General features: G+C 39.3%; 1 protein-coding gene across 2 annotated transcripts in view; it reads right to left on the bottom strand.

The window, feature by feature from the left end:
- F13A1 (coagulation factor XIII A chain) overlaps positions 1–20,072 on the bottom strand; it is a 153,848-nt gene that overhangs the window by 129,652 nt on the left and 4,124 nt on the right. For both annotated transcript variants that reach the window (XM_010371346.2, XM_030928163.1), the window contains exon 3: positions 9,087–9,275. In XM_010371346.2, the coding sequence (XP_010369648.1) occupies positions 9,087–9,275 (189 nt within the window). The remainder of the gene's footprint in view (positions 1–9,086; positions 9,276–20,072) is intronic.

The raw sequence follows: 20,072 nt of genomic DNA, 5'->3' as shown, positions 1-20,072 counted from the left end.
ATCCTGAAACAAATACGAAAATCAAAACACCCCTCCTCTCACCCGCATTCCTCTCTAGCTACTATCCAAATTTTCTTTTCCTCTCCTTCAAATTTCTTTAAAGATTCATCCAAATTGACTACATCAATTTCTTCACATCTCCTTGACTTTTAGACCATTAAAATTTGGAATCTTCCCGAGTTCAACCAGTGTCCCACTAACTATTGACTCCAGTGGGAAATTCCTATCTCACTGTATCTCCTAGTTATATTTAATAACATTGGTCATGCTTTCCTCTTAAAACACGCAACTCTCCTGGATTTAGTGACACTGCATTCCCCTTATTTTCCTTCTGTTTATCTGCTCATTTGGTCTTTGTCTCCTCCAAGGGCTCTAGTTTCTGAATGGATGCCTTAGAAGTTGTTTTCCCCAGGGCTTAAGCCTCAGTCCACTGCTGGCTTGATTTACCTTTTTCTGAGTGAGCTTGCCCACGTGTGTATGATATCCAAATTATCACCTGTCCAACCCAAACCTCCTCCCTAAGCTTCAGACTCATATTATCTATTGGACAGGCTTACCTGAAAGTCCCTCAAGTAATTCACACTCACCAATTCAAACAGAATCACATTCGTACCTCCGCCATCTCCTTGGTGGAGGCTCCCTTGGTGGAGGTAGTAAGCATTGTAAGTAGAAGAGGCTGCTTGGGTCTGAATTGAGGTCCCAACACACTTTCCAGGTGTGACCTGGGGTAAATTACTTAATCTTTTCAACCCTTATCTCATGGGAAAAATGGAGATGGCCATAGTCCAATGCCCAGAGGGCTGCTTGAACAATTAGATGGGAGGCACACAGCACCTCTGGGCAGCACCAATGCCAGTGAGTTATCAATGAAGCTACTATCACCAATATCATTTTCCACACTTGATTTTTTCCCTCGGGAATTCCAGGCATTCTTTACCTCATTTGGAAGTGCTAGCATCTGTCATCATAGTCACATAAGCCAGCCACCTGGAAGTTGACCTTGACCCTCCTCCCTTTCACCCCTCACAGATTACCCAACACAAGTCCTCCTAAATATTTCTCAAACCCTATCACTCCTGTCCATGTCTACAACTGCAGCCGTAACCCAGGCTCTCATCCTCTGCTCTGATCATCTCCTCTCCAGTCTTGAATTGCCCTGATTCCTTGAAGTGGGCTAGAGCAAGCTATCTCAAATGAGAAGCATCCATGTCACTCCCACCCTGAAAACACATCAGCATCCAACACTCCAGCTGGCTTTCGATAAACGCTACTCAAGAAATAAGTGAAATAAAGATATTAAAGTGTTGCTGATGACATTTCCATGTTTTATGGGTTTTGTGATGCAGAACATGTGCAATTGACCCTAGAAATGCTTGAGTGGGTGATAAACAACCCGCCTCAATGCTGCCGGCATTAGAACTGCACTTTTATACTCACAGGATGGCCCAGCTAGGGGGATGCCCAGCACACATGACTGCGGGTCCACCAGCACCCACTTTCAGCTCTCCCCCGGCCCTCTCCTCTGAAGAGACTGGCAAAAGGGAATACTTTCACAGCTTCTCTTACAGCTAAGGTAGCAAGTGAGACAGAAATGGATGCCAGAAGTGCCTGGGAAAGCTTTTGTTTTCCTGATAAGTGGGGTAGGTCTTGCTAATGCCATCCTTCTCCTCATCTTTCTGCTGTAACCAGAAATGTGAAGCTTGAATCTGTGGGGGCCATCACAGAATTGAGGGAAAGGTCAGGAGAATCTCCAAAGTGCTGACCTGGACACCCCCAGGTTCCCGTGGCTGAACCCCAGGGAGAAAGAAACTTGCTGACGGACCCTATTGTCACTTGGGAGGGCTCCTCGGGGAGTGAAATCTCTGCTATTTTGAGGGGGAGAGCTGGTGAGAAATACAGCTTGGGATTTCTGCCTCAACTGGGTATCAAAAAAGCAGGGGCCCATGTCAAAGTAACAGCAAATTAACACCACAAGCTATTCCCAAGCTTTCACAGCCTCAGCCACAGGTTAGTAAAACCTGTGGTTAGCACTGTCCTCCTTGCCTTTCATGATTTGTCATGGCTGCAGGCTCAGAGGTGAGAGAGAGAGAGAAGGCCCTGCAGGCTCCCAGGACATTTTTCAGCCACACCCACCTCCTCAGATTCATTTACACCTCCCATCTAACTCACAGAGATAGCTGTGAACGCAGCTATCAACTAATGAACGCAGTTATCATTAGCAACAACTAATGAACGCAGTTATCAAAGCACAAAGAATCGCTGCAGCACAGCTCATCAAGACCTGGCCAGGTAAGCAGTAGCTCTCCTGTTCACCTTCTCTACCCAGAGTCCAGCACACCATCCAAGAGACCCTATTTATTTAAATACCTTAAAAGCAAGAAGGAAGAAGGAAAGAAGGAGGGGAGGGAGGGCGGAAAGGAAATTGGTTAGAAGGCAGAATCACATAAATAAAGCCCATGACCTAGGTTCCGAGAACAGCAACATGGGGAAACTCCAGTGGACTAACACATCTCAGCTCATCTATACAGGCACAGGGAATGAGAAAGCAGCCGCAACAAAGAACTGAATGCAAATTGGAAGCAATTAAGTGCAAAGCTATTTTTTCAGTACTTTTAATATAATAATAACTTGCTTTATGAAACAGCTCTGTTTTTACTTATATAACAAACCTGCACATGTACCCCTGAACCTAAAATAATTTTTTTTAAAAGTATATAGTGAGTGTGATGGTTAATACTGAGTGTCAACTTGATGGGAGGGAAGGATACAAAGTATTAATCCTAGGTGTTGCCAAAAGAGATTAACATTTGAGTCAGTGGGCGGAGAAAGGCAGATCCACCTTTTGTCTTGTGGGCACAAACTAATCAGCTTCCAGTGAATACAAAGCAGGCAGAAAAACTTGAAAAGAAGAGACGGGCCCAGCCTCCCAGCCTACATTTTTCTCCCATGCTGGGCGTTTCCTGCCCTCGAACATCAGACTCCAAGTTTTTCAGTTTTGGAAACTGCACTGGCTCTCGTTGCTCCTCAGCTTGCCGACAGCTTATTGTGGGATCTGGTGATCGTGTAAGTTAATACTTAAATGAAGTCCCCTTTATATGTATACACACACACATATATACACACACACATATGTACACACACATATATACACACAGTATATATACACACACACATACACACACACATATGTACACACACATATATATACACACACTATACACACACACACATATACACACACACATATGTACACACACATATATATACACACACTATATACACACACACATATACACACACATATGTACACACATATATACACACACTATATACACACACATACACACACATATATACACACACACATATGTACACACACATATATATACACACACTATATACACACACATACACACACACATATATATACACACACACATATATACACACACACATATATGTACACACACACATATATATACACACACATACACATATATATAGCCTATTAGTTCTGTCCCTCAAGAGAACCCTGACTAACATAGTGAGTAAGTAAGTTAATCTTTGTTGGTAAGTCTCTTGTTATAAACACTCTTAAAGATGTACTGGTAGAGATTCCTTTAAGTGGCCTTTATTTTTAACAAAGTATTTATTCTCTTTTCTGTTTTTTTTTTTTTTTTTTTTTTTTTTAATTTATGTTAAGGTTTGGTTCACTGTTAATAGTAAATGACATCTCAAATGCTTAGACATTTAGCTGATTGTAAAATGTTAGCTAAAATGGATCTTCTCTTGAAATACTGTTGCCAGATATTTAAAAATGAATAGAAATTATATTCTTTTTCTGTTTTTTAAACCATCATTTTTACATTCTGAGTTTCTGGAAATTGAGGTGCACCTGTATATAGAAGCCCTTGCACTTAATTTCATTTCTAGTTCACATTCTATACTCGTCTCTTCTCATTATAGCAATTACCCTTAAAATCTAATTTCCTTGGCTTTATGCAGTCCTATTGAAACAGGAACTGAATTTTAAGAGAATTATTCCCCCAGCAATGTTCTTTTTTTCCAGTCTTAGAATATGGAAGCAATGAAGCTGAGGCTATCATGTAACTTCCTGAATGACGTGAGATGCGGAAAGGACTCTGATCAAGATAAATCCTCAGGCCGGGCGCGGTGGCTCAAGCCTGTAATCCCAGCACTTTGGGAGGCCGAGACGGGCGGATCACGAGGTCAGGAGATCAAGACCATCCTGGCTAACATGGTGAAACCCCGTCTCTACTAAAAATACAAAAAACTAGCCGGGCGACCTGGCGGGCGCCTGTAGTCCCAGCTACTCGGGAGGCTGAGGCAGGAGAATGGCGTGAACCCGGGAGGCGGAGCTTGCAGTGAGCTGAGATCCGGCCACTGCACTCCAGCCCGGGGGACAGAGCAAGACTCCGTCTCAAAAAAAAAAAAAAAAAAAAAAAAAAAAAAAAAAAAAAAAAAAAAGATAAATCCTCTACCGTGGGTCCTTCAAGGCCCTTGGAAGTGTGCTTAATTTCTACACTAAATAGTAGAGTGTGGAATTTTGTCATTTGCCTTGCTTGTATCTACAACAGGTTGGACAATGGAAAATCTTCAAATGTGTGTGGCCTATAATAGAAAAATCTTCAAATATATGTGGCCTATACTGGCCCACACATACTAGAATATAGCTTAACTCTGAATGTACACATCATGGGCTCTGAAAGGTTTAGAATACATGTTGTTTAAAAATTGTAAAGATTTTATCTCAAAGTCAAATTAGCTATGCTTCCCCCCTCTTTTTTTAAGGGAACAAAAGTAATAATATTTCTTATGTAAAAAAGAAAAGAGGACTTAAAATGTTCACTGTAGTAGATGCTGTGGTGTGCTGCCCGGACATTTCCCATTGTTGGGAGTGTTGGTGACTAACAATTCTCATTCATTTAGTTGCTTTCAGGGGTTGCCCTCAGCCATAGAGAACTAATTACACCAAGGCTACAACCCCAGTCAAGGTATAAAAGGTATAAAAGGCCCATACCCCTGGCTCAAGGCGAGACAACTCTGAAGATCCAACCCATAGCTAGAACTCACCTTGAGATCCATGGGGCCCCTGTCTGCACTGCGATTCAACTCCTCCCTCTGCCCAACACTGATTCCTTCACTCCCTTGCAGATATTGATCTTGAGACATCTCCCCAGTAAACTTTGTGTGCACAAGTCTTCTTCTCAGAGCTTGTTTCCTAGTAGCCCAATCTAAGACATTCATCTTACCAGTTTTTCTAAGACTTCCATTATCATAATTATTTTCTGAATGGCTTATGAGAATGTCTCAAACCTCAGACAAGTCCAGTTCAGAGCTGAAGCTTCCCTCTCCTCTTCTCCCCACCCTAAATACTTAACTTTAGAGATGGAGATAAAAATTCCCTCATAATTGCAGCAGAACTGTGGTTCAGAGTTTCAAATGCATATTTGTTGTCACGCATGGGATACAATATGTTGTTAGGCAGGCGATTTTGTCATGTGTGAACATCACAGAAACAAAGATGGTACAGCCCACTACACACCTAAGCTATACGACAGAGCCTATTGTTGTTAGGCTACAAACTTGTAGTGTGTTTTACTGTACTGAATACGGCACCGCAGGCAATTGCAACACAATGGTTAAGTACTTACATATAAACATAGAAACATTTATATGTAAACATAAAAACATAGAAAAAGTACAGGAAAAATCCAGTATAAAATGTAAAAAATGGTACATCTGCATAGGACACTTACTGTGAATGGAGCCTGCAGGACCGGAAGTCGCCCTGGGTGAGGGGTGAGTGAACGTGAAGGTAGGTCATTACTGCATGCTACTGCAGACTTTATAAACACTACAAACTTAGGCTCCACTACCTTTAAAAAAAATAAGTAATCACGCTATTATTATAACTATGACAGCACGAGGGGATAGGACTTTTTCAGCTCCATTATAATCTCTTAAGATCGCCTATGCATGATCTGCCATTGACTGAAATGTTGCTACGTGGCACATAACTGTATGTGTTTTTGTTTTCTTCTACTGTGTCAGAGTTTCCAATCTTTAGTTAGGTCTGTTAAATTTCCTCAAAAAACTGTCTTGTTTTTTTTTTACGTTAATACTCATTCCAACTGAAATTTATTACTGTATGTGGGATAAAAGATGAGGGTCAATTTTAAAATTTTCTTCCAGTTGGAGAGCCAGTTATTCCAGCATCATTTATTTAAAAACAAACAAGCAAACAAACAAAATCTCATATGCTTTTCTTCATGAAACCAACAATCGTATCAAGTCATATACTGAAATCCATTTCTGGATTCTCTATTGTTCATGAAACCAACAATCGTATCAAGTCATATACTGAAATCCATTTCTGGATTCTCTATTGTTCATGAAACCAACAATTGTATCAAGTCATATACTGAAATCCATTTCTGGATTCTCTATTGTTCATGAAACCAACAATCGTATCAAGTCATATACTGAAATCCATTTCTGGATTCTCTATTGTTCATGAAACCAACAATCGTATCAAGTCATATACTGAAATCCATTTCTGGATTCTCTATTGTTCATGAAACCAACAATCGTATCAAGTCATATACTGAAATCCATTTCTGGATTCTCTATTGTTCATGAAACCAACAATCGTATCAAGTCATATACTGAAATCCATTTCTGGATTCTCTATTGTTCATGAAACCAACAATCGTATCAAGTCATATACTGAAATCCATTTCTGGATTCTCTATTGTGTCCTACTAAATATTTTTCATAGTACGTTCTGATAGCTGCTTCCAATATAAAATACTCTTATTGTTTGTTTGTATGATTTCCTTGGTTATCACCAGGTAATTATTATTTCAAATGAACTTCAAGATTATTTTATACAAGTCCAAAAAAACAAAACCAAAGCCAAAAACAACTCAAAACTCCGTTGGGATTCTAATTGGGAATGCATTAAATTTACACATTAATTTTGGGAGGCTTTTAAAAATTGACAATCATAATTGTATGTGTTTATGGGGTTTTGGGATGTGATGTTTTGATCAAAATATACATTGTGGATTGATTAATTCAAGCTAATTAACATATTGATTCCTTCACATGACATTTCTTTGTGGTGAGAATATTTAAAATCTACTTTTAGTAATTTGGAAATATACATTATTAACTATAATAATATAGCTATAGTTAATATAATGTATATATAGTATATATGTATATATAATATATAAATATACATTATATATTATATATATAGTTATAGTTAATATAATAATATAGTTATAGTCCACAGTCACCATGCTGTGGAATAGATCACTAAAACTCATTCCTTCTATCTAACTGAAATTTTGTATTCTTTGACCAACACCTTGGGAGACTAAAAATGTGTAAGAAAGACTTCCCACTCAAGAACATGTTTGACTCTTCATTGGTATCTCATGTTTTTATTAAGATTTAATAGCTGGTTTATATAGGTTGTGTGTTCAGGTTTTTAGTCCTATATTTTATAGTTTTAGTCATGTGAAATTTTTTTTTATGTCTATTTCTGGTGCTTAGTGGTGGAGAAAATAAAAGTTACTGACTTTTATATATTTATCTTCTATCTAGCCAACTTACAAAGTTTTATTAATACAGTGCTTTTTTCCCTTCATTCTGTTGGGTTTTCTATATACACAATCATAGTATTAGCAAATATATAGTTTTTCTTCTTAGTTTCCAGCGTTTATAGCAGATATATCTCTTACATTGTTCATTTACTAAAACTTTTACAGCAATTCTTTTTAAAAAGGGAATGGTGATAACAGGCATTTCTTTCTAATTTCTGATTATAATGAAATTTGTTAACTTTTTTCCACTTAGGATATCAAAAGTTGTTTTGATGTAAACAATCTTTATTATCATTGAGGTGTTTGGTTTTTTTTCCTAAATTTTTCCCCTTAAACTCTTTTTCTTAAACTGGATGCTGAATTTTATCATGTACTTTTCAGTGACTACTGATTCAATTGCCTAATTTTTTCCTTTAATTTGTGCATAGGATTATATGGGCAGATTTCCTATGTTGTGCCACCCTTGCTTCTCTGTGCGTGTATTTCCTTGATAATCTTATAAATTCCTGTAGAAATGTTTACCAAAATGTGTCAAATGTTAATAGCTGTAACTTAAGAAAAGGGTTCCATGATCAAACTAATTTAAGAAGCACCAGACCAAAGTTAAAAGGTCCTTCCCCAAACCTTTGAAGCTAATGTGCATTGTTAATTTTCAAGAGGAGATTAAAGGCTGGACGTGGTGTCTCATGCCTGTAATTCCAGCACTTTGAGAGGCTGAGGTGGGAGGATAACTTGAGGTCAGGAGTGGGAGACCAGCCTGGACAACATAGTGAAACTCCGCCTCTACCAAAAATACATAAAATTAGCTGGGCGTGGTGGCGTGCACCTGTGGTTCCAGCTACTCTGGAGGCTGAGGCACCAGAATCACTTGAACCCAGGGGTGGAGGTTGCAGTGAGCTGAGATTGCACCACTGTTCCAGCCTGGGTAACAGAGCAAGACTCTGTGTCAAAAAAAAAAAAAAAAAAAAAAAAGGTGATTAAAGTACAAAGTGTTTAGTGAACTTTATTGGACTATCCACTTTTCATGGGCCATCCCATGGGACTAGATCAGAGCAGAACCAACTTTGGGAATGCACACATGGATTGTATGCTAAGATTTACAAACATTTTCAGCACATGAGACCAATTAAATCATGGAGATAAAAGTTACAACCATAGGACGCCAAAACCATTTGTTTAAGGAAGAATAATTTAGTTAAGCGACACTTTATACCAGTTTTACTTACTTTTATTTATATGAGATTTTCCCTTTGGGTGGGCCCACGTTATTAATCTTTGGCACTATACAGACCAGTCTTAGAGCGCAGGATGATTCAGGGGCTGGATGTCATTCCAGCTCCTGCCACTGTTGACATATGACACTAGGAAATCACACAACTGTGCCTGTACCTACCTCCCTCTACAATGCAACCCATGGTGTCAAGACTGGGGCTTGCACGTGGCACTCACCAATGACGTATTCCACCCTGAAGAGATCCCGTCTGGGGTCATATGGACGATTGAAGTCAATCTGAATGTAGAAAGACTGCCCTCTGCGGACAATCAGCTTGTTGTTTTCGTACTTGTCAGTGTGGTGGTCCACCTTGTTCGTGTCCCATCTCTCCTTGAATAGGTGAACGCTCGTGACGTTAAGAAACTCTATGAACAAGAAAAAAAATTGAAGAAAACAATCAACTAACTTTCATTTAAACACAAACTCAGAAACAAGATTTTTTTCCTGAAGAAGGCAGGTAGCAAGGTCTGCTGAATGAAACTCTGTAGGAGCGGGGGTAGGGGGAACACTGTCTCAAGAGGCAGCCTCTTGTGACATTCTTGTTTTTGAAGTGAGCTTTTAAAAGCTGTCTCCACCTTTGATCTCATTTCAGTCCACAAGGCACTCACTGTGGGATAGATGGATGCCTGTCTGGGAGATCCAAATACAGAGAAGCTAGGGCCAGAGTTGAAGTCCTCAGGTTCTCAGTCTCACGCTGGTTTTCGTTATGTTAGGAGCTTCCCATCATGTCACTGCCTCACTCTGTGACTAACCAGGCAGAAGCAGGGAATAGCCACTTCAATTTTCTTATCTTTCCAAAGGAAGGAATCAAATCTGACAAAGCCTCAAGGGGACATTCGAAGGACAAAGTTAACCATTAATCCAAAATTCTCCTTTTACCTCAAGAAGGGTCAAATGCCCCCTCCCTCTGTAATTCTAAAAGTAGATCTCAGCCCTCAAATGCAGGAAAGAGAGGGAGCAGGTCTGGAGAAGGACACTAACATTTCCATGAGATAAATGTGATTGTTTTCAGTTACACAGAAACTATCCTCAGCTTTCCTTAGCTACTAACGGGCCAGTTCAAAAGTCAAAACCTGGACTGTCTGATGCCGACATTCACAGGTTTTTCTTTTGATTTGTGGCATCAGGAGTGTAAATGCCAGTCATATGTTTCTTAGTTGTCTGACTTTGTATGTGTGACTTAAATTCATTTCTTCATCATAGAATGGAGACACTAATATTAATTTCATAGCCTAACATGTTCCACATCTTACAGGACTGTGACAGGAGACGGCATGAGATGACACGTATGCAGGCATTTAGCAAAGGGTATTACACGTGAAAGTCAGCTCTCCTCCTGCCCTTTTCCCCTTCCCCTCTGTGAATGATCATGGATGAAAGAGGGAGTCATCCTAACTCCCTGTCCTCACTTTACTGTACAAGATCTAGTCTAGAGACTGGTTTCTGCAGGTGCATTTGGCCTTGTAAAGGGTTATTGGGGAGAAGGTGGGGTGGGAAGGCAGAAGGGTCAGCAGGGGTGCCCTGGCCTCTTGCCCTCTCCCTCCCTGCCCCTGCCTGATGCATGATTTGCCCTCATGGCTATAAGCACTGTGTGCACAGAAAACACAGCTGCTGAGCTTGTACCCATACTGGGGCATCTCCTGAAATACTCGAATGGCTTCCTTTACCTTCACACGTAAATCCTGTGCAGGATGCCCGGTCCCTTTGAACCCCATTGTGTTCCGTAGTCAAAACCAAGAAGTTGGGCTCTTTAAGATCCTCTTCGGTCCTAAAGTCCAGGAAGCCCTGAAACACTACTGAGCAATTCAAAGTTCAGGCAATCCTGAGTTTGAATCTCAGGTCTCAAAATTCCTTTGTGGAGGTACTTTACCTTTCAGAATCTGATTTTTCTTATTTTAAAATGAAGATACTAATACCCCAGAACGTCTATGAAGGCTCAATGAGATAACGATGCAATGGGTCTGGCCCTGTACCTGGCACATAGTGGGTTCTAGGCTTACTGTGGCTCACTGCCCCTACACTGTGACAGCCATTTCACAGGGCATGGTGCTCCATGGGTTACTCTGACTGCAGCATTACAGCAAGTAGAAAGTGCAGGATGCAGTTTTATTTTTACCTCATCTCAGAACCCTGTTGTAGTACACGTTCCCCTGAAGGGCACTTTCTTTCCATTATGCTGTGAGCTAAAGATGTTTAATTCTCTAGACCTCTCTATTCCAAGCTGTTATTCTCCTGAGTTCTCTGGTCTTATTAAGACCACAATCCCCACTGATAAACCAGCCCAAGAATGAGCTGGAGAAGCACAAATGTCCCTGTTGAAAAGGAGCCTAGCAGTCAACTCCTCTGGTCCTCTTTCTTGGCACAGCGTCTTTAAAAATATATTTTTTAAAATAGCTAAAAAACAAAGTCCTTAGAAATGGGTTTCATCAGTTCTCCACTTACCAGTACCAATGGAAGGAATATACTGATATTACATCCTTACGGAATCTCACAGAACAGCAATAGCATTTTCTCAGCCATCTGGTAAAACTACTATATCCTGTATGAAACATTTTCATGAGAGCCCTACTACTTGGGCTTCTAGCTTCCATTTGAACAAAGAACTCATTATTTCATAGGGCAAACAGTCCATTTTTAAACAACTCTAATTATTTGAAAACTTCTCAAGATAAACTGACATCTGCTTCCTTGTAATTTTTCTAACCACGGGTCCTCGTTCTGACTTCTGGATAAATATAGAATAAGTCCTCTTATTCATTTTATCTGGCACTCTCTAGGTATTTAAAGACTGCTCATAGGGTTTTTTTTTCCTGAGTAAAACATTCTTCATTTATTTAACTGTTTGTTTGTTTGTTTGAGACAGAGTCTTGCTCCATTGCCCAGACTGCAGTGCAGTGGCACGATCTCAGCTCACTGCAACCTCCACCTCCTGGGTTCAAGCAGTTCTCCCTGCCTCATCCTCCTGAGTAGCTGGGACTGCAGGCACTCGCCACCATGCCCCACTAATTTTTGTATTTTTTTTTAATTTGGTAGAGACGGGGTTTCACCATGTTGGCCAGGCTGGTCTTGAACTTCTGACCTCAGATGATCCGCCCACTCGGCCTCCCAAAGTGTTGGGATTACAAGCATGAGCCATCACACCCAGACTATTTAACTGTTTTTAAGAAGTTATTTCTAGAACTTTTATCCAACACTCTGTTTGGGAATAGTTTCCATTTTGTCAATTTCTCTTTTGAAGTGTTGTTTTCTGGAATTAAGTACATTACTCTAGTTGTGGTTTTTCTGTAAAAAAAAAAAAAAAAAAAAAAAAAAAAAAAAAAAATGAGACCATTACATCTTTTAAAATAAATAGTGTATTTCTATTATTTCAGCTCAAGATATTATTAGTGTCTCGGATACTCTTAACTCACTATTGATTTATATTATGCATCTGATAAAGCAAAACTCGTAAAACACGTTCTTTTTTTTTTTTTTGAGACAGAGTCCTGCTCTGTTGCTCAGGCTAGAGTTCAGTGGTGCCGTTTCGGCTCACTGCAACTTCTGCCTCCTGGGTTCAAGCAATTCTCGTGTTTCAGCCTCTCAAGTTGCTGAGACTGCAGGCTCACACCACCACGCCTGGCTAATTTTTTTTTTTTTTTTTAGTAGAGATGGGGTTTCACCATATTGGTCAGGCTGGTCTCGAACTCCTGACCTCAGGTAATCTACCTGCCTCAGCCTCCCTTAAAACACATTCTAATGTTATTTCTAGCAACAGTGGATCAAAATTCAGTTGAGGCCCCTACAAGTCCCCCACTCATGCTGCTATTTGGCTATGTTTATTTGTGCAATCGTTTTCTTCTGTTTAGGTCAATGTTAAGACTTTGCATGTGTTAAATTTCTTCTTATTGAGTTTGGTTCACTGTCCCATGCTCTTAAGATAATTTTAACCCCTAAGTATGCATTTAATACATTTAATATTCTCCCTAGCTTCTTGTCATATGGGAATGTTATAAGTGTGCTATTTTATGTTGCCACTCAAGACATGGGTATAAATGTTGATTAGGTAACTGTCTAATAACTACTAGCTAAGTAAACGCACAGCAGTAGGTGCTAAAAGGTGGACAGATAATCATGACACAGTGTCAGACATCTCTGACAAAGGAAGTAAAGAGTACTGAGGGGAGTATCAGGGAGGAGCTCCTAACCCACATTTACGGGGTAGAAAATAAGGAAGTTCTCTAAAGAAAGTGAGACATAAACAGTGGTCAAAAGAGGGGTCAGTTGTCCGTGTGGAAAGGGAGATGGAGAGGAATGCTTCAGGCGGAGAAAGAAGGATACCTGAAGACCGAGGCAAGAGAGTATGTAGTTGCTTAAGAAATTGAAAGATGATAGTTGGCTGAAATGGACTAGTGGGAGCCACGGTGGAAGAGTAAGGAGAAGCCTGCTCGTCACGCGAGCCTTGGAGACCATGTGAAGGAGTTTAATTGCATGGTGGATCCAAAGAACAATCTGAAACAGCAAACTGACATGATTAGATTTATGTATATATTTAAACTGCTTCTGGTGGCAGAGTAGAAAAGGGGTTGGAAGGGGCAATGCTGGAAAGTGAACCCAGTTAAGAAGCTGTTGCCATGTTCTGGGTGAGGGGCCATTTGAGTTTAGCCTGCATGTAGAGGTTCAAGGCACTGCTCCTCTGGTACTCCTGGATTTGCCTTCTCTATTCGTACCCTCCCTCCCTGCATGATAATGTGCCCCTGAAGTGAGTCCTGCCTTGGCTTCCCAAGCAGCTCTACCTACAAGGCAAACTAAAGCTGGAGAGGGAGAAATCTTCAAGCATTTCTTTGGTATCATTGGTAACGTCTCATCCATCCTAGTTCTCATTGCAAATGAAAACCTGGCTTTCCAGCTTTACATTCTAGCCTAGTGTACCTGGTTCATGTCTAGTGAGACTGGTTAGTGCTAGTTTTATGAATATTGACAGGTATTGGAAGAATTAGAGCTCCATGGTTAACCAGTGTGGAAAATGCTGGCCTAACCAAAGCTGATCAGGATTCTTTACTGAAGCATTCATGTGAGATTTTAATATGCTGATGTACATCACAGATATCCTAGAGGGGCAATGGTTTCCAAACTTAAATGACTATGGAAACTTCTTTCTTTGGAGATCTGCATTTTTCAGAATATGTTTTTGGAAATGCTTCACTACTTACTAATTGTGCAGCCTCGGAAAAGTTATTTAATCTCTCTGAGCCTCAGTTTTCTTATCTTTAATATGGGAATGAAGTACCTATCTTACAGAGTGGCTGACACCTAGTACATTCTTAATAAATGTTTGTTATTATTATTATTATTATCATTAAGAGAAGTAGAAGAGCATAGTAACAGCATAAACTGTGGAGCCAGGCTGCCTGAACCCAAATCCCAACTCTCACTTACTGTCTTTGTGACCTTGGCAAGTTATATAAATGTCCTGTGCCTCAGTTTTCTCATCTGCAAAATGAAGTTGGTGTGAGGATTCAATGAGAAAATGCACAGAGTGCTCTATCATAGGCCCTGGTACATGGTAAATGCTCAGAAATTGATGGCAACAATAATCATAATAGCACTGAGCATTTGGATGGGCCCTTAGGACCAATCATTAAGAAGTCAGGCATCTGAGAAGGCATGGTGGGAGGCTGGAATCTGAGCCATGGAAGTCACAAGGTCAAGAAGGTCCCTGGGAAGCTTTTTAGCAGTGGCCTTCCAACCTTCCCAGGGAACCATGCCCTTTTGCACTCCTTGTCTTCTGAGCAGACAGGCTTGCTTTGAATTTCCACAGGTAAATAGAAAGCTTATCTTCTCTTGATTCTCAGGAAACCTCTGTCTTTTTTTTTTTAAAGTATTGTAATTAATTTCTTTGTATTATCTTTATATAGGTGATTTTTTAGCCATGGGATTGTAATCCCCTTGAAGACTGGACCATGTCTTAATTATCTTGCTATAGTGCCTGGGGCAATGGGCAAAAATGCCACAGCAGATGTGCCTCCTTTCATCTGAACACCTTTTACCTGAAAATTCAGAGCTTAGAGTTGATCATTTCAAAATAAATTATCTCATTTACTGTAGGATTAATCATCGGTGTCCTTTAAATGTCATTTACCACTTTATTCTCAAAATATGCTACCTTCAGGACATGTTTATATAGTCAAAGGTATGATGTGGGAATCTGTAACATAAGACCACTAGATCAGCAGTTTCATTTCCCATTGGAATAAAATACCGTCTTTCTAGCCTGCTTGTACTGTGTAACAAAGGCTGAGGAAAAGGGTGCTGATTAATGCCTTTGAGAATAGAAAACTTAAGTCAAAAAAAAAAGATAAAACCCCAACTCACAGATTTATAGTTTTTTCATAGTGAAAACAAATATATATATCACAAATATATATATTTCTTTATATATAATATATAAACATATTGTTTATATATTATATATAATATATATTACATATGTTTATATTATATAATAGATATAAACAAATAATATATTACAAATACATATTGTGTTTATATATTATTTATATCTTTAAATATTATATATTTTTTATATATAATAGATATAAGCAAATATACATATTTGTTTATATATATTTGTTTTCACTATGCAAAAACTATAAACCCATGAGTTTAGTTTTTAAAAATATATTGTTTACATATATAATATATAATTTTTATATATTATTTACATATATAATGTTTACATATTACAAACAATATTTTATATTATATATGTGTATATATTATATATAAGCAAACTTTAGATATACATATATATAAAGTTACATATATGTAAAGTTATATGTATAAAACAAAATTTATTTCATTGCCCATGAGTCAGCCATCCACAGGTCAACCAAGTATTTGGTTCTTATGACAGCTGATAGTATCAGTTGTTTTAAATTATATCATCTATATTGGTATATTTTTGACATTTAATTTTAAGCATGATGTTTTTTAACATGATACTTTTTCTTGGTGATCTTTTGATTCTCTATTGCAATATCACTTTAACAAGTCAATGCCTCAGGAAAAACATAAAATCACGGTGGTACTATGAGTGGGAAAAACTAAGGCAGTGATACGTAAAACTTTCCTGTATCATCTCTTAAAAGTCCGTCTTGGGGACTGGGCGTGGTGGCTCATGCCTATAATTCCAGTACTTTGGAAGGCTGACGTGGGCGGATCACGAGGTCAAGAGATAGAGACCATCTTGGCCAATATGATGAAACCCAGTCTCTACTGAAAAAAGATACAAAAGTTAGCTGGGTGTGGCGGTGCGCACTGTAGTCCCAGCTACTCAGGAGGCTGAGGCAGGAGTATCACTTGAATCTGTGAGTCCGAGGTTGCAGTGAGCCGAGATCACTCCGCTGCACTCCAACCTGGCGACAGAGCGGGACTCCGTCTCAAAAAAAAAGAAAAAAAAAAAGTCCGTCTTGAAATGATTTAAACAAATAAAGACATTTCATAAAAAATAAAACTTGCCTAAGAAGTGGAAGATTAAAAGCTACACAGAGAGGTTGAGAGTTTAAAGGAATAATGTTCTTGACTGTAGTCAAATAGAAAAGACATGAGGAAGCTTAATAGGTTGCCCAAAGTATGGGGAATAGAGGTGAGGTCCCCAATACCACCAATTAAACAGAATTTATTTCATTGCCCATGAGTCAACCACACACAAGTCAACCAAGTATTTGGTTCTTATAACAGCTGATAGTAACAAAGACTCTGAAGATGACTGTCACAAAATATGAACATAGACATAAAAATATCATAGTCCATTCCATTGTCCATTTTGCCTAGGAAATGTCCCTTGCCATGGAGTGTGTTCTAGCGAGCATTGATTAATCTAGCATATTGATTCTTGCTTTGTTTATTGGCTTAACAAGACAGTTTAGATGGAAAAAGCCTTATCATCATCCAGGCTCCATTTGCCACAAACAGGAAATGAATTTGCTTCCCCAGTCCAAACCTAGTTCCTGGCGAAATGGAACAGCTCATTGCTAAGCTGCCATTTTTTTTTTTTTTTTTTTTTTTTTTTTTTTTTTGAGATACTGTAGCTAGAAACTTGGCAGCTCGCTCTTTCAAAGTGACAGCTTTCAAAATGTCTACCTAACACAATTTAGCCTAATTCCAAACATACTGGATAATGAACTGTAAAAGAAAAGAAAAAAAATCTCCGGAGAAGCAACTGCCTCCCTGTCCTCCTACTCTTTCTCTAATATGAAAAAATGTAAATTATTGTCTCCCTAGATTGTAAAATATTCTTCAGAGAATGATTATACCTGTCACAGATGGGATCTTGAGATAAGTTAAATGTTTAGGTTTATATTCTAGGAATTCCCTGGTGAACTGAATTCTCCATGCAGTTTTTGGTAATATTATTACTAAACTATAAGCATAAATGCTATCCAAGAGAAACTGGTTTATTTATTAAAAAAAAAAAACAAACAGGAAAAAGACCTCTTTCTCACATTTCTTTTGGGTGCCCACAATTTTAATGTGTCCTTAATTAGAATGATTAAAAACATTTTCTTAAGTCGCTTAATGTATAAAGTGTTGCTATTAATACGTCCTGGACCCTATAACATTGAAGCATTGCTCAGGTGCTCAGAGGAAGCTGGAACAAGAGAAATGAGCCCCATACCTCCAGGTGCTAAAATCCCTCTGGTCTATTCCTCTTCTAGCCTGGAATATCTCCACAGCGTCCAAATGTATCTCCTGTTCCCCATTTTCTCCTTACACTTTTTTTTTTTTTTTTTTGAAATGGAGTCTTCGTCTTATTGCCTAGGCTGGAGTGCAATAGCACAAACTTGGCTCACTGCAATCTCCGCCTCCCAGATTCAAGTGATTCTCCTGCCTCAGCCTCCCAAGTAGCTGGGATTACAGTCTCCCACCACCACACGCAGCTAATTTTTGTATTTTTAGTAGAGACAGGGTTTCACCATGTTGACCACGCTGGTCTCAAACTCCTGACCTGGTGATCTGCCCACCTTGGCCTCCCAAAGTCCTGGGATTACAGGCAAGAGCCACAGTGCCCAGCCCTCCTTACCACTTTGTAAAGTATAATTCTGATTATGTATTTCTGCTAATTAGAAACCTTCTCAAGTCCCCCATTATCTGCAGGAGGAAAGCAAGATCCCCAAGGCCTTGTTATGGTGTGATACCTGCTGTATTTTCCCAGGCTTGTATCTTCTCTTTCGTCTTTTAGTCACTCCTCACTTGGCACATGCTGTTCCCTCTACTGCAAACACTTTTCCATGTGCTTGCCTGTCAGGAACACTCCTACTCATCCTCTAAGTCCCAGCTCCAATATCCTTGCATCAAGAAGCCCTCCTCATCCTCTTCCCCACTCCACCACACCACTAGACATTGATTTCTGTTATTTCACTGAAATGTGCATAAATCACAGTCACAGTCTTTATTACACTGAATTGCAATGATCTTTTATTTATTTTGTCTCTACACTGACAGTTTTTTGAGGCCAGGGACTGACTGACTCAACTTTATGTCCTCAGGGAGAACCTGGAGCAGCTCCTGACACATATGTGAAAACAAGTGTATATTTTTCCAGGAACTCAATGAAAGGAGGAACTGCTGCTGGACAATAGCATTTCTCAGTTATACATTGAATGCCTCTCAAGTCGCTCAGTGACCTTCAATCCAGAGAGGTTTACTCTGCACAAAGAGGAGGCTTATCATTAATTGGTTGATTTGATTCTGACAAGGAATGGTGGGATGGAGGAGATTCTCAGGAAGGTATAAGACCCCATTAGCCTGAAAAACTACTAGAACCCACCTATGTTTAATTTTTTCATAGAGCCAGGCTTGCTTTCCAGTTTTAACTCAATACATTAGAACTGTCAAATGATTCCAATTGCTGCTACAGATGGTCACCTATTGTTAACAATATAAAGCCAAACCAGACCAACAACATAAGATTTCTTCTGGAATGTTACATTTCCAGCTACACATAATCTTTGAGACCAGGCAGGCAGTGGAGAGATTTTTCAGAAACACCAACTAAGCCTGCAGAGTGGTCTATTAGAAACTGATACAAATCCAAATCTCGGGAGATCGTCTCAGTACCTTTCCTGGCTACAACTGAATTCAAAGGGTGACATTAAGGATGCCTAAAACCATGCAAGGATGTCAAACGCTACCACTGACTGGCTGGTCCCACCTCTGGGATTTCAGTGCCCACCTCAAATATTTCATTTTTTTCTTGAATATCATGGTGTGCATGAGAGGAAACTTACCTGAGTTTATACATTTTAAAATATAGATTTTACCAAAATAATTCTTAACCAAATGTTACCAAAGCTATGACTTAAGGGTACTATATATACTCAGTATACCTTGTAACATTGTATATGTCACACACAATGATGGGCAGGACTCTCTGCTACAGAACTATTAGAAATGAAAAACCAGGCATTTCCCCCCGCTTCCTCTTCTTGCCTCTCTGCATTTCTCAGTCAATATTACAAGAGCAGCTTGCTAACGGGAAAAGGGGCCACTGAAAAAAATGGAGACAAGAGTTTCACTTGGGGCTGGTGTTTCCGGAGGCAAAGTCATCATCCGCAGATTGGTGACCACGGATACAAGGCTTCTTAGAGGCCACTAGTGGCCACTGGGTGAACTGCATGAAGATGGCATTTTGAAAATGAATGACCTATGCTTTCCAAGGTTTAGTCGCTTAGCAAATTTCATCCCTTAGGGAGAAAACTTGATATATAGTGCCAGAAAACCTGCTTTTAGAACAATTAAACATAAATCTGAAATGCAAAGGGTAACCAGGAGATAGACCTCCTTGTTCCGATGGTTTGTGTACTGGTATATGTGTGTGTGGACAGGTTTATTTCCTGTCCTCGTCTGGGACTTGCTGTCATGATTCTGGGCTTCAGAAACCATATCCCCAGAGCATGTAACACTTATCTTGTCTGTGTGAAAAATATTAAATGAATGCATATGTATGAAATCTGGAGCTCGTTATTAATAATAAATTATAATGCCACTAGATCTGAGTCATTCAATTCACAAGTGATTGACTGTTTGTTCATTCATTCTACAGTCACTGGACATTCATACTCTTATGCTAGTGCCTCTAATGGATATCCCAGAATGTCACTTGGGTTGTGGACACATATGAC

The sequence above is a fragment of the Rhinopithecus roxellana genome, chromosome 4, assembly GCF_007565055.1.
Source record: "Rhinopithecus roxellana isolate Shanxi Qingling chromosome 4, ASM756505v1, whole genome shotgun sequence".
Taxonomy (NCBI): Eukaryota; Metazoa; Chordata; class Mammalia; order Primates; family Cercopithecidae; genus Rhinopithecus; species Rhinopithecus roxellana.
Note: the sequence above shows the minus strand (reverse complement) of the source record. Positions and strands in the feature narration are given on the sequence as shown.